The sequence below is a fragment of the Amblyomma americanum genome, chromosome 6 (genome assembly GCF_052857255.1).
Source record: "Amblyomma americanum isolate KBUSLIRL-KWMA chromosome 6, ASM5285725v1, whole genome shotgun sequence".
Taxonomy (NCBI): Eukaryota; Metazoa; Arthropoda; class Arachnida; order Ixodida; family Ixodidae; genus Amblyomma; species Amblyomma americanum.
Genome location: NC_135502.1, coordinates 98889686 through 98902772, shown reverse-complemented (window position 1 = coordinate 98902772; position 13087 = coordinate 98889686). Strand labels below are relative to the sequence as shown.

Below are 13087 nucleotides of genomic sequence, written 5' to 3'. Positions count from 1 at the left end.
AAGCGCAGTAGTTGTAAACGCTGCACACAGCTGCTCCCAAATTCAGAACTTCTTTTCCTGCCATACTTTTTTTCTTTTTTTGCTGACATCGTTTCCTGAATTTAAGTGAACACCTGGCTGCTTTTTGTCAAGACCGTTTAAATACATACCTCCGATGTTCGAGTACATAGGGATCGGCGTTAGCGAATCATATATCAGCACTGTAAGGACTAACTTGTGTTATTTTTATGTATTAGGACATTGTGCAACATATTTTAATGACTCCCGCATTACACGAAGCTCATTCCTGAAAGTCAGTATACAAAGCACTGCCGTTTAAAATGTTTCGAATTTTTTTATTTGTGGCGAATTAGAGTGCTGCTGATAATGGCGGTGATAATCTACTCTTCAGATATGCGTGACCGTCGTGAACATGTAAAAAAGTGAAAAGCTTGTACTGGAAAAAGCCGACAGGGGGGCTTCTTTGTGTTCATGTCTGCTCAACGGTGAAGTTAGCTTCACAAAAAATAATAGGGTGGAAAGATTCAGCCGTCCATGAGGCTGGTTATTGAAATGTCAGATGTAACAATTAAGTGTGAAAGGAAGGGTATATCGGTCTTGCGTTGATAACGCATGCCTGGCCAGGTTCAGCCTCTCAAACCACTCTTCGGCCAGATCTTCAAGTTTGTACATGATCCCTTTCGATCTGAGGTACCCCATGTAACAATATGAACGGAAATGTTTGTGTGACATTGATATCTAACGACATTCATTGCTCCTTTCTGTTATGTTGCAGGTTCATGGCAAAGAAAGTGTCTTACAAACTGCACTTGGACAAGCCATGCGCTTCGGATGGGGAAGCGAGTAGTGTGTAAATATTTCTTCCAACAAGTCTTCAGCGGACTGTTATTGTATAGACGGACTCCTGCGCTGCCCGCGTGACGTGCTTTAGACATGTACATTTTATGTATACGTTTTAGTGTGTGTTGTACCATACCCGCTGTGACTAGCTCTGTGTACAGTAGTGCGATGCTTTTTATGTGTAAGCAGTGCCGTATAAGTTATTTAAAGACTGAAGACGACTTTCTTCCATAGCGCATGACACTGTTTTATAAATGCTAATTTAAGTCCTTTTATTTAAAGTGGTGTCGTTGTAATAAAATGTATTTTCCTATTCACTGATTGCTCATCTGATTTTTTTGCACTTTACGTTGCATTGAAACAAGCAAGTCAGTAAGGTATAGTTTATCAACCCACACAACTGATAGCAAAGGTGTTAGCGAAAACTTACTCAGGTAGGCTAGGCATACTTCGTGCAACCATCGCCACTTTGTTACACATTCATTGCCACGTTCATAGTGTCGCAAGGTTGTGGCACATGCCATACTGTTCAGCCATGCGGTGACAGTTCAACATGTGCAGGATAGTATATTGAGGGGGGAGGGGGGGGGCAGTCGTTATCCTCGAGAACACTAAGCTGGTCAGACGTGACCCAAATCCGGGGCTTGCGGAGAGGAGCGAAAAGGAAAGGACATGTTTTGGTGGCGAGGACTGTGAAAAAGTCGGAGAACGCGAGACGTGGAAATAGAAAACATCAGCAAGAGCTGCCGCGTAGAATCAGAAAGCAGGTCGAGTTTTCGACAGAGAACATTTTACTAGTCTATCGCCTTCGAGGTTGGCCTTCTTAAACCGGAAGCCCAGCGTTCGCTGTGGTGGCCCGTGCTTAGCGGACCAGCAAAAATAGGTGACTTGCAATGAGCAATGGCTTGCAGTCTTTGGTCACGATGTTCTAGTAGGACAGCGTATCAGCGGTTGGGGGGGATGTCAGCTCATTCACAGACCATGTTATTTATGTAGGGGGGGGGGCGCTGTTTGAAAATGACTGGAGTTGTCTATGGAAGCTTGCTAGGCAGTGAAAGGAAAAGGTGCGATGCGAAGATACGATGCGAAGGATTGGGATGCGCGTGACCTCTTGCCCTCACAATTTAAGCCTTTCACCGCATGGAAGCTGACGTCACGGTTGTAATTTCAACCCTTGATTGTGCACAAGAGGCATGTGCAGTGGTCTAACATAACATGACGTCATGAATGAGGTCACTGCGCAAGAAGTATATTTTTATACCGGGCGTCATATAGTGACAATTTCAGTATATGAAAACCACAATTATTAAAGTTCACACAAAAATAATGCGCCGAAATTTCCATTCTTTCCAATCCACAACTTTCAGCTCTACGAAGCACAAAGCTGAGGTAGCAATACACTGGAAGATACTATATGAGGAGTTTACGCAACCAAGTGTGCGAAAAAAAAACGTGTCTTGGACCTGTCACTAAATTCATTTTCCTGAAGTGTGTCAAGTTGTGAGGTCATGTGGAAGCCCTATACACCGGTAACAATAGCATGCCACTGGGTCGCGCGGCAGAGCTACAATAAATTTTTTTCTGAAAACACGCGTCCCGAAATATTTCGATCGCGATAGTACAAAGGGCAGAATAGAGCGGACGCTGCACACACAAATAAAGAAATCCAGGCTGCGACTTTAGGCGCTCTGACAGTTCTGTCTACTAAAAAACTGGAAGATGGATAGTATGCAAAAATGCACACATACAGAAACATGTAGACATAAGAAAACAAAATAACGCATTAAGCAATGTATGTTCAGAATTTATAAAGCGAAGGTTGCGCCAGCACAGCACCATTTACAACAATCAGAAATTTGCATTTAGTAAAGAAGACTAGTTCTATTAGCTCAATTACGAAGCTTACGAAAAAAAATGAAATATGAAGCTCGATCAGAAAGTTTTTCGAGCGCTTTTTTTTTAATAAAACTTTTACAACACACGGCAAGAATGCCAGAAATGCAAGTGAAACGCTCAGAGAATTTTTTTCTGAATCATTAAAAATTAGTACAACATTTCCAACGCAAGTACGGTGTTCAAATGGGTTCCTACTTAGGAAGAACTTTCAGGGATCTATTCTATCAATGCATCAAGAGCAGCTTGAATGTGTGTATGAAGGGTATGTCGTTATAGCGTTAAGGGTCCCAGCAGCGGCTCCTCTTGGCCACGCAGACATGGGCACTGTTTCCATATCATGTGAAAGACCACACGACATACATATTATTACACGTTCTATTTACAAAGACTATATACAAAGGCGAGTCGACGAAAGCTTGGCGCATCAGCGATAACACGCCGAGCTTCTTCCGTGTCCCCACTTCGTAGTTCCTTCAGCGTCCAATGACAGCGCGTGACAACATAAAGCCTAGCTTCAATTCATAAGCATGCCCGCGTGGTCTATGGGTAGCGTCTTTGACCAGCAGACGATTGCCGACTAATTACCGCATTTTTTAGCGCTGTTCATTCCTTTACACATTTACATGTCCTAATGACACTTCAGTCATGTTCCGACATTTTAATCGCCAGTTCTCTAACGTTTTAACCAGTTTTCAAATCCCCCTCTTCACATGTGACATAGCCACCTTTCGACCAATTGTCCGGATTTTTTCGCTCAAAGCGCACAACAGATGCCGCCGGAATTCCTGCAGGACGGGACCACTAAGCTGTCGCTTTATAACCGTTCGCGTCATAGTAAGTTTTGTTTCTGGAAAGCCGAGGTATGAACTCGAACTGAGCGAAAATGACAATTTTTCGTGGTCCCGTCCCCCGTGAGATTCCGTTTCTCGAGACGAGCGGCGCGTTATTCTTCGCTTTCTTCATCTAGTAAACCAAACAGCTAACCCTCGCTACTTCAACGTCTTCCAGACGGTGGCGGCCTTCTTTCCGCGTAGACAGAAAACCCAAGCCTCAAGGAAGCCAATTTGGCAGTTTTCCAATGGAACACACCAGTAGTTAATTTATAAAACGCGTGTACAAAATTTATTCAGAACTGTCAAAGTAGGTGTAAAGTGTAACATTAAAATACCAGTATTTGTGAAATTCACACAATTAAGGATGGTGGAATCATTTTCTGTTTCCAAGATGCGCATGGCGGTAGAAACTCCGGGGTGAAAAGGGTAGCATTAGTACTCAGAAGGGTCAGGGTTCGGGCTAGTGGGTAATCAGCATGAGGATTCATGAAAGACTTAGCTTTCTTAGGTGCAAGGCAGAGGGCGAAAGTGTGAAACTTGTGCACTGTTTGGTAGGTTTTGTTGTTTTTTATTTTTTATTTTTTTATTTTTTTAATGTTTTTATTGTTTTGGTTTTCGTCTTTCCTTGACACATCATGACCTTGACAAGATAATCATTGTTAGTTGTTTGTACCTGCGCAATACCTGACCTTTATAAGGCTGTCAGCGCCAAATAAAGACCATTCAGTGGAAGTAAGCGCTTGAGTTGTGTCCTGTGTATTCTGTGCGCTATGAATCCTCATGCATTAGTACTCGTGGAAAAATCTGTGTGGAGCCCAGATTTCATTCAAGATTGTTTCACATGAAAATGGTGGAGCACGTGCTACTATGGTCCCTATTTTGAGAAATATTATTTGTTGCGTTCGCTAGCTGGCATAAAAGAGCATCCTGTTTGTCTATGAATGTTAAATTCGTCTGAAAGGAAGAAATCGGTGTCAAGTACAGCGCACGGAAAAGACTGAGAGTTCACATGTACGTAGTTGTGTCCAAAGCGCCTTTAAGGGTTAATGGCGGTGGAAATAATGAGATATTTCTGTACAAAACTAACTGAATGCAGTCGGGTTAGTTGACACTGGTTGAATAACTCTCACAGTGTGCCTAGCGCGAAAAAAATAATCATAAACATTGAGAAAATGACACGCTAAACGTAGCTACGGCTTAGTTAAAACATTCGGTGAAAGCCCTCATGGTGTCCCTCCATTTTCTCTCCCTTCTTCGTTCTCTTGGCTTGGCTTCTGTGCTGAACGCGTGACTTGAAAGAGGAGTTGAAACGTTCTTGTCTATTGTCCGCTAGGCAAACACACTGGTGTAAAAAATTGTGAAATCCACGCCATCTAGACTCAGGTCCTCAGTAGATTATTCTTCAGAACGCTCTTCATTCGAAAAGACTTCTGCGACGAATTATAACATATTCATTTCTAGCGGTTACTTGCGATGTTTATCTTGTCTCTGGGCACTTGGAGAATTAGTTCACAAGAGCTTTAGTACACCCCGAGTTCGAAGGCGCTTTTTCAAAGGGTCCCATTATATCTGTATGGCTTATTTTCTGCCATAGTCGACCTGGTAAAGGGAGCGGTTGAAGGAATGCAGTGAAAAGGCTTAACTGCTTAGCATATGCCTCTTGACAGCCCGAACAATATTTGATGTTAAGCTCAATTTGCTTCAGGTTCGTTCCTGCAGAACGTGCACGTCGGACGACACCGCAGGAAGCAGCACTTCCGCTCAGTAATGTAATGTATATCTTTATGGGCTGGCCGCCGCGGTGGATCAGTGGCTATGGTGCTCGGCTGCTGACGCGAAAGACGCTAGTTTGATCCCGGCCGCGGCGGTCGAATTTCTAGCGAAGCGAGATTCTAGAGGCCCGTGTACTGTACGATGTCAGTGCCCGTTAAAGAAGTCCAGGTGATCGAAATTTCCGGACCCCTTCACTACGGCGTCCCTCATGGCCTGAGCCGCTTCTGGACGTTAAACACACATAAAGCAAAACTTTATAGGTCAACGATGCGCTAAAAGGAGCGGTTAAATTCGTACCTTCATCATAACATCACCCTCTTAAACGCATAGTGCCGCATTGCGTCGGCCGACCTTGAATTCCCCACATTTATATCAAGCGGATTCATGTCACCTTTGCATTCCCTAGATAAGGAAAGGCACTTCAGTGCGACTCAGATGACGACTTGCTTCAGCTTATACATGTGAGCATGAATACTTATATTCATGGTAGCTGACAGTCATCGAAACCAGGGAAGTATTTTTTGCATGGAAACAGCGCAGCAGACGGGACCAAGAAAGGAACACAGACACGGGCGCTGACTATCAACTGAAAGAAATTTATTGCAGCAACGTTACTATATAGAACCCATACATACGATAAAAGCATGAAACCTTAAAACTAGGTGACAAGATTCTTCTAATCAGACATTGACAAATCTGATTTCTTTTCCTTTCAAGTTAACAGAAGGAGTGCTGACGCACTTCTCCCCTCGTTGATGGATGGCATACGCCTCAACGAGGGGAGAAGTGCCAGCAGGCGGCGATTGGCTGTTTTGAGCTTTCGGGCTCTTCTTCAGCTGGGCTTCATTCCTGGTCCCTTAATACACCAGGCACAGCACCTGGTTTCCGCGGCCGTCTCTTACAGCAGTCTTTAAAACCTGAGGGTCGTTAACTGCCAATCACGACAGTAGTCATTCCAAATATCCTTCAGCCATCGCTGACACGTAAAGCGCTGTCGGATGTTTCGTGAAAAGATACAGCGGGCTCTTTTCTTCGCGCTTACATTGCGCGGCACGCAGCTGCCTTAGCCCATGAAGACGAGGTGTGTGAGCAAAGCAGGAGCATATGAACAAAATGTAAGGCAGGCGCTGAAGGAACAACAGTTACGAAACAAGCGCCGGCACTCAACAGACCATATAGAGTCCCTGGTACCCTACAGGGAAAGCTGGCGGTAGGCTACTGGTAGCTTTTCACTTCATCCACCATGGACGCCCGATGCATGCCGGGAAGACATCTAGTGACCTAATTGTTGACTGTGCTACGGAATGAATTTTTGGTTGCTCGGCTTCGTTTTCACTACTGTAGTTTTCACTGGTGTTTTGTTATCTTTGTAATTGTGTACTGCAGCTACACACGCAGTTCATTTGAGATCCGAAGCATCCGAAGTGAAAGTGGCCCGACTCCCAAATAACGCATGTATAGTCTAATATCGGCAGAATTACGTTTTTGCATGCGAGCAGTCGGACAGGAGGAGCAGAAAGTCTCAAAGCTATCCTCAAAAAGAACAACTTGTGTTTAACATTAGCCGTTATGTACTCAATGTGCTTAGTCCAAGTGAAGTCATTAGTGATAAACAGTCCGAGATACTTATAATGTATCTCGAGAAAAGTTTCGATAGGATGAATATTTAGGTTTCTTATCTAAAGCGGCGTCTCCAGTAGTGAGCAGTACAGCTTTCTGGTCCGATATTCCATCTACTATCTGGCTATTTGTTTTGGTAGTAATTGATCCGCTAACAAGAAGAGGTCGACCACTGATTGAGAATTTCCCTGAAATATAGTATTTTCTTCCACAATTTGCAATAAGTCGAAGGCAAAAGCAATGTCCAACATAGCATCACGTTGGGAGTCATGCTTTCTAACTGAAAAATTTGACCAGTCTGCTTTAGGCAAATTAATATATCCTGACAGTAGAATACGATTATCGGGTTCAATATTCGTGCACAAATATTGCTTCAGTTCGTCTAATACGGCAACGATGGAATTGAGGGGCCTGTACATTGCTCCAATAATATATCTAACGTTTCCAAAGTAGGTTGTTTAAGAAATGCGCTCTACATTGGCTACATCAGGCATTGCTAAAATTCGCAGGGATGATTTAAACCGAGCGCTGACATCTCCACCCCTACCATCGCGATCGTTTCGGTACGAACTGTAGCCAGTGGTAATGAACTCACTGTCAAAAACTGTATTGCTAAGCCAAGTTCCTGCCAAAACTTATTTCAGTGTCATGCAAAAGCACAAGAGCCTCCAACTCAGTTGTCTTGTTTGTGACACTTCTGCAATTAACATGTAGTATTTTCAGGGTCTGAGATCTCTTAGTCCGCAGTCAGTTTGATTTATTTCTAAGCCTAAAGCGAGCAGCTCTTGTTCCATCCCAACCATACAGTACGCTATCAACGCTTAGCTTATCATAGATTAGCTTTAAAGCTTGGCGCCCTCTTTCCCCTCTTCTTCGGAGCTTTTCCAGTGTTATTTCAATATTTCCCTAACTCGTTTAGAAAAGTCCTCAGCCAATGATTTTGAGCTTCTTTGGTGTTTGGATTTTGAGCTGATTTTGGTGCTTTTGAGTTAATAGCATGATCGTAATATTGAAATTTTTTCACAGAAGTCTAGGAGTTTCAAAATGACTGTTCGCTCCTTATTTATTTCCTTTTTACCCACCCTGTGGCATCTTACGACATTACTCACTGTTGAACCTTTTTCCAGAAAAAAAACCACCATCAACTACTTCCTTTTCCAGTTCCTCGCTAGTCTCCTCGCTAAGCTGTTTTATTCCGTAAATGATCAGGTTATTTCTCCTGCCTCTGTTTTCTAAATCGTCTATCTGCATCCTAACTGTACTAAGCTGCTCCTGAAGTTCCAATATTGCCGATTCCATGTCTTTTTTTAAGACATTTAGGCCCGACAACTGTTTCTCGATACCATCGATTGGCTCAGTTAAACCGGAAAATTATTCTCAGTTATGTTTTGAGACACCTGCAGGCCCTTCACCGTTGAATTAATCTTGCTCTGGCCTTCTAGCAATTCCGATAGCATTTGTTTTTCAATCGGGCCAGGATTTACAAACCTTTGATAATGCAACCACGCAAGAAATGAAACGCTGAACACACAGTGGGCAGGTCAGCAGCACTAGAAAGCGATCGTCACTGCTGTAGCAATGTGCAGGTTTGGAATCACTAACCTGGATAGCAAATCAGAAAAGGATTGCTTAGCATGCTGCCTCGCTTGCTGCCGCCATGCCCACTGTGCTAAAATGGACTGCTAAGATCAGTCATCGCGTTGTTCTGTCTGTGTACCAAAACTAATGTACGCCAAAAGTATTTGGAAAACAATTCAGTAGCGTTTACCACGATAATTGTAAGAAGTGCTAAGCACAGAACAGACTCAGCACGAGGAAATTTTGTAGGTCGCTTAATTACCATTACCCGATGGCATTGCGATTGCACCGGGTCTTTTCAATTTCACTGCTTCTAATCTCCCGCCATTTTGTGAGTTTGCTACATGCTTGTCTGATGACGCTTCCACGCTCACGGCTGGAAGATGATGACCACGCTTTCAAACTACAGCGTGAGAGACTGGCGCTTTCAACAACTCTCGTGAACGCGGCTACGTGACGACGACGATGACATTGCGAGCATAGCACGAGAGCTTGGCAGTTTGTACAGGCAGGCTGTTAGGATTTCCCCCAACTGATTGTTCAAATTAGGGAAATGTATGAACCGACCGACTTAAAACCGGCAATCCTTCTTGGTGATGCGCTCAGCCTATACCTCGCGTCTACTGCTCTGTTGCTGTCTTTTTGTGACGTGTTTCGTGGCGTATCCTAAAAGCTTCGTATATAATTTAGTTAATGTAAATAGAATACATTTTCAATTTTATAAATGTCATGCTTTAAAAAAAAAATTGTGGCGACGTCGTAGTCGTTTGAAGTAGCGGCCAGCGGAACTGGTTTTTTAGTGCCTCCGCGTGTTCGGATCCCGCTCCCCCAGCTTTAAATTTTTTTTATTCATTTACTGTCTTCGCCCGGTGCGGTGCTGGCTTTCTGCTGCAGTGAGGCTCTTTGCGGTCGCTTAAAATAAAACGTTATTGAGTCCACTTGAAAATCAAACGGCTCGCTAATATGCAGCATTTGGGCTGAATAATAGTAATCACTAAGACCCCTAGTCTGGAGTGGTTGCCATTTTAGTGCTCTAGCGCTTTCAATCCGCCGAAAAGTGTCCGTCCGTCCGTCCGTCGGTCGGTCGGTCGGTCGGTCGGTCGGTCGGTCGGTCGGTCGGTCGCTCTGCCTGCCTGCCTGCCTGCCTGCCTGCCTGCCCGCCCGCCCGCCCGTCCGTCCGTCCGTCCGTTCGTTCGTCCGTCCGTCCATCCGTCCGAGGCCTGCTTCTAGCACGCGGGCCGCCTTTATCATGTGACGTTGTGACGTCATCACAAGCTGCCCATTGGGTAGTGAGCAAACTGCCCATCATGGCAGCTCGATTTAATTATTAGTCGCGAAAGATTCCACAGGAAGAACATAGGCCTCACAAGCCCCACCGATGGCAGCACCTGCCATCGCAGGGCAGTGACGCGTATAGCTTAACCACTGCACCTCTGCGCCTGGAGCGGAATCAGGACTCCCAGGTATCTGTGAATGTAGAGAATGACCAATTCTATACCGCAGTACAACTCTAAAATGATGCAATAACACGCTAACTTACATCATATGATAACCAAAGTAAGCATGTCCAGGCCAAGCAACAGCATAGAAAGTCAAGCTGAACCATGCGAAATACGACTAGTGGTGCTAGCGCACAATAATTCGTAGTTAACCCCAAGCGAAACCACCCGTGATTTGTTGCTGGCACGTCTACGCCTTACTCAAACGCTGAGAGTCTATTCCCTACCATGCCTGATATAAATTTGGTTCATAAAATCGGGCGCGCGATTACGCGGTCACAGGCCTTACCAAGGACAGAAATAAACCAAGAGGTGTTGGTGTTATTTGGAGAGCAGTGCAACTTTTTCTTTTTTAGCACATCGTACGATGCAAGGTGGAGCGAGCGATGATTCAGACTAAGGTGGTTAACTGCTTTATTTTCATGGTAAGACTACAGTGGTAGCCTTTGCCCACCACGTTGCGGCATCGCTCTCCTATACCGCAGTTCAAGAGAATATAGAATATAGAAAGAAAATATGACTGTATCGAACTACTCATAGCGTGAAAAAAAAAAAAATTCCACAGCAACGCCGCCAACAGGCTTTGATTTCACAGTGGAATTTTGCAAAAGCATTTTTTGCGCTGCGGCCAATTCTGTGAAACCTCACTCAGCTGGAATATGACTTCGTTCCGGCAAAGAAGGTCCAGAACTTGGAAATTCAACAGCCTTACTAGGTATAATTTCTTCGTGTTTTACTCTACACTCTGATCATCCGACAGACTCGGGACTGGTAATGAAAATGTTTACTGTGGTACCATGGTTCCCGTTAGACTGGCGGCCACACGCACGCTCCGGCGAGTAGCCCCTTGTTAGCGCAATATACAGGGTGTTTCACCGAATACTTTACGCAATTAAAAAAAGATTTTTAAGTCAGACGAGCGCTTTTCTCGGCAGTATAGTACATCACGGCGACGGAGAAGGTGTGCTGCACCCACGTTTCGTGTTCGCCTCGTGTACCTCCAGAGTGCAGAAACTACGTCTTCCCCGGGATCTGCACCCTAAGAAGTAGCGCTTTAAAACCGGAATTCATAACGGGCGACGCAGACAAAAGAGTTTGCCCGTAGTACGGTTCGGGCCACCACCCTCGCCCTCAAACAGTGAATTCTGCCCTCCCTCACCCTCACCTCATCATGTCTTCCCTCCTTCGCCCTCACCTCACGTATTTTCATCCGCCCATCCACCCTCACTCTCACCTCACCGAGTGAAATCCTCATGAGGTGAGGGTGAGGACGCCTTCATGATGGTTCTCCCTAGTGAGGATGCCCATCTAATAATAATAATAATTGGTTTTTGGGGAAAGTAAATGGCGCAGTATCTGTCTCATATATCTTTGGACACCTGAACCGCGCCGTAAGGGAAGGGATAAAGGAGGGAGTGAAAGAAGAAAGGAAGAATAGGTGCCGTAGTGGAGGGCTCCGGAATAATTTCGACCATCTGGGGATCTTTAACGTGCACTGACATCGCACAGCACACGGGCGCCTTGGCGTTTTTCCTCCATAAAAACGCAGCCGCCGCGGTCGGGTTCGAACCCGGGAACTCCGGATCAGTAGTCGAGCGCCCTAACCACTGAGCCACCGCGGCGGGGTTTGGATGCCCATCTCCGAGTCACAATCACGGTGCTCACAAAACATCAGTGAAAACTACAGTAGTGAAAGCGAAATCGAACAACCCAACAAATCTAATCCGTAGCACAGTCAACAAGTCACTAGACGTCAATCCAGTTTGCTGCCTTCCCAGCATGCCTCGGGCGTCCATGGTGGATCAAGTGAAAACCCCTTAGCGTTTTTCCTCCATAAAAACGCAGCCGCCTCGGTCGGGTTCGAACCCGGGTACTCCGGATCAGTAGTCGAGCGCACTAACCACTGAGCCACCGCGGCGGGTATATGGGAGTGAAAACAAGTAAGTACATTCAATAGTACATTCAATACGTGCGAAAAGCAGTATCGGCGTAATTAGGTACTATATGTATCTATCTCCCAGCAATCAATTCATTTGTCAGCTCAACGTTAGTGTGCATGAGTCAAACTCTACAAACATCGTCTCAAGCTACCGGCTACGGCGCTATCAGATTTACGGCTCACGCGTCGTAGAGAATTTTCTCCGCGATATAGTACATTTTTATGGCATGAGCGCAAAACTTTAGCTCTCTGAATTTTCATTCTCTTCCCTTTAGCATGAACTTGTTATTTAATTACGGACCATGAGGCATACGAGAGAAAGTGATCAGAGTATTTCCTTGTGAATTTAAAACCCCAAACGCTCGACATAGTTCTGAGGAATGGGAGAGTGATTCCTCATTTTAAACGTTTTCATCGAGCAAAGATTGTTATGAAGAACCTGTGCACATGTGGACTGTGTTGAAGATACGCAGCTTAAGCATCTGCATTTTGCTTTCTTTGATTTCGGTGCTGTGCTCACCATGAACCAGCGGCCTACAGCGCGAAATCAGCCAAAATCCACCCGCCGCCGCAGATGCAGGCGTGGGGCCAGCGATAGGGTCGTCGCGCCTCTAGTGGCGGCGGGCGGCGTAACTCCCGGAGAAAAACTCGCATTGCTTCCGCGGCGAATGCGAAGGCCGTATGAAAGAGCGGTGGTGGTGGTGGAAACATTTATTGCCAAATACAGAGGGGGGAAAACCCCCTAACATGGCACGAGGCAACCCTTAGGGGGCTGCCCTTAGAGGGCAAAGGACAGCCCTTGTAGGACTATCTGCTTCAGGGCGTCGGTAATTATCCGGCGCTGGTCAGCAGCAGCGGAGCTGGCCAGGAGAGTCTCCCAGTATGACTCCGCCGTGTTGGGGGATGGAGGGTGTGGGAAGGCAGGACATGTGAGGAGGACATGAAGGAAGTCTCCCGTTTTCCCGCAGAGCTTACACGACAAAAGGAAGTGATCGGGGTAGCGGGGGCATGAAGGAGAATAGGGTAGGGAGCAGTTCGGGTCTGGAGTCGGCATCAGTGGGAGGCCTGAATTAAGGTTAGGGAGGGAGCCGGCGGTGCGTAAACGCGCC

The 13087-nt window shown here is 45.5% G+C and overlaps 1 protein-coding gene across 6 annotated transcripts in view; it reads left to right on the top strand.

The window, feature by feature from the left end:
• Positions 1-1157, top strand: part of LOC144093924 (uncharacterized) — a 31060-nt gene extending 29903 nt beyond the window's left edge. For all 6 annotated transcript variants that reach the window (XM_077627679.1, XM_077627682.1, XM_077627680.1 and 3 more), the window contains one exon: positions 776-1157. In XM_077627679.1, the coding sequence (XP_077483805.1) occupies positions 776-854 (79 nt within the window). In that variant the 3' untranslated portion in view covers positions 855-1157. The remainder of the gene's footprint in view (positions 1-775) is intronic.
• The last annotated feature ends 11930 nt before the right edge of the window (positions 1158-13087 follow it).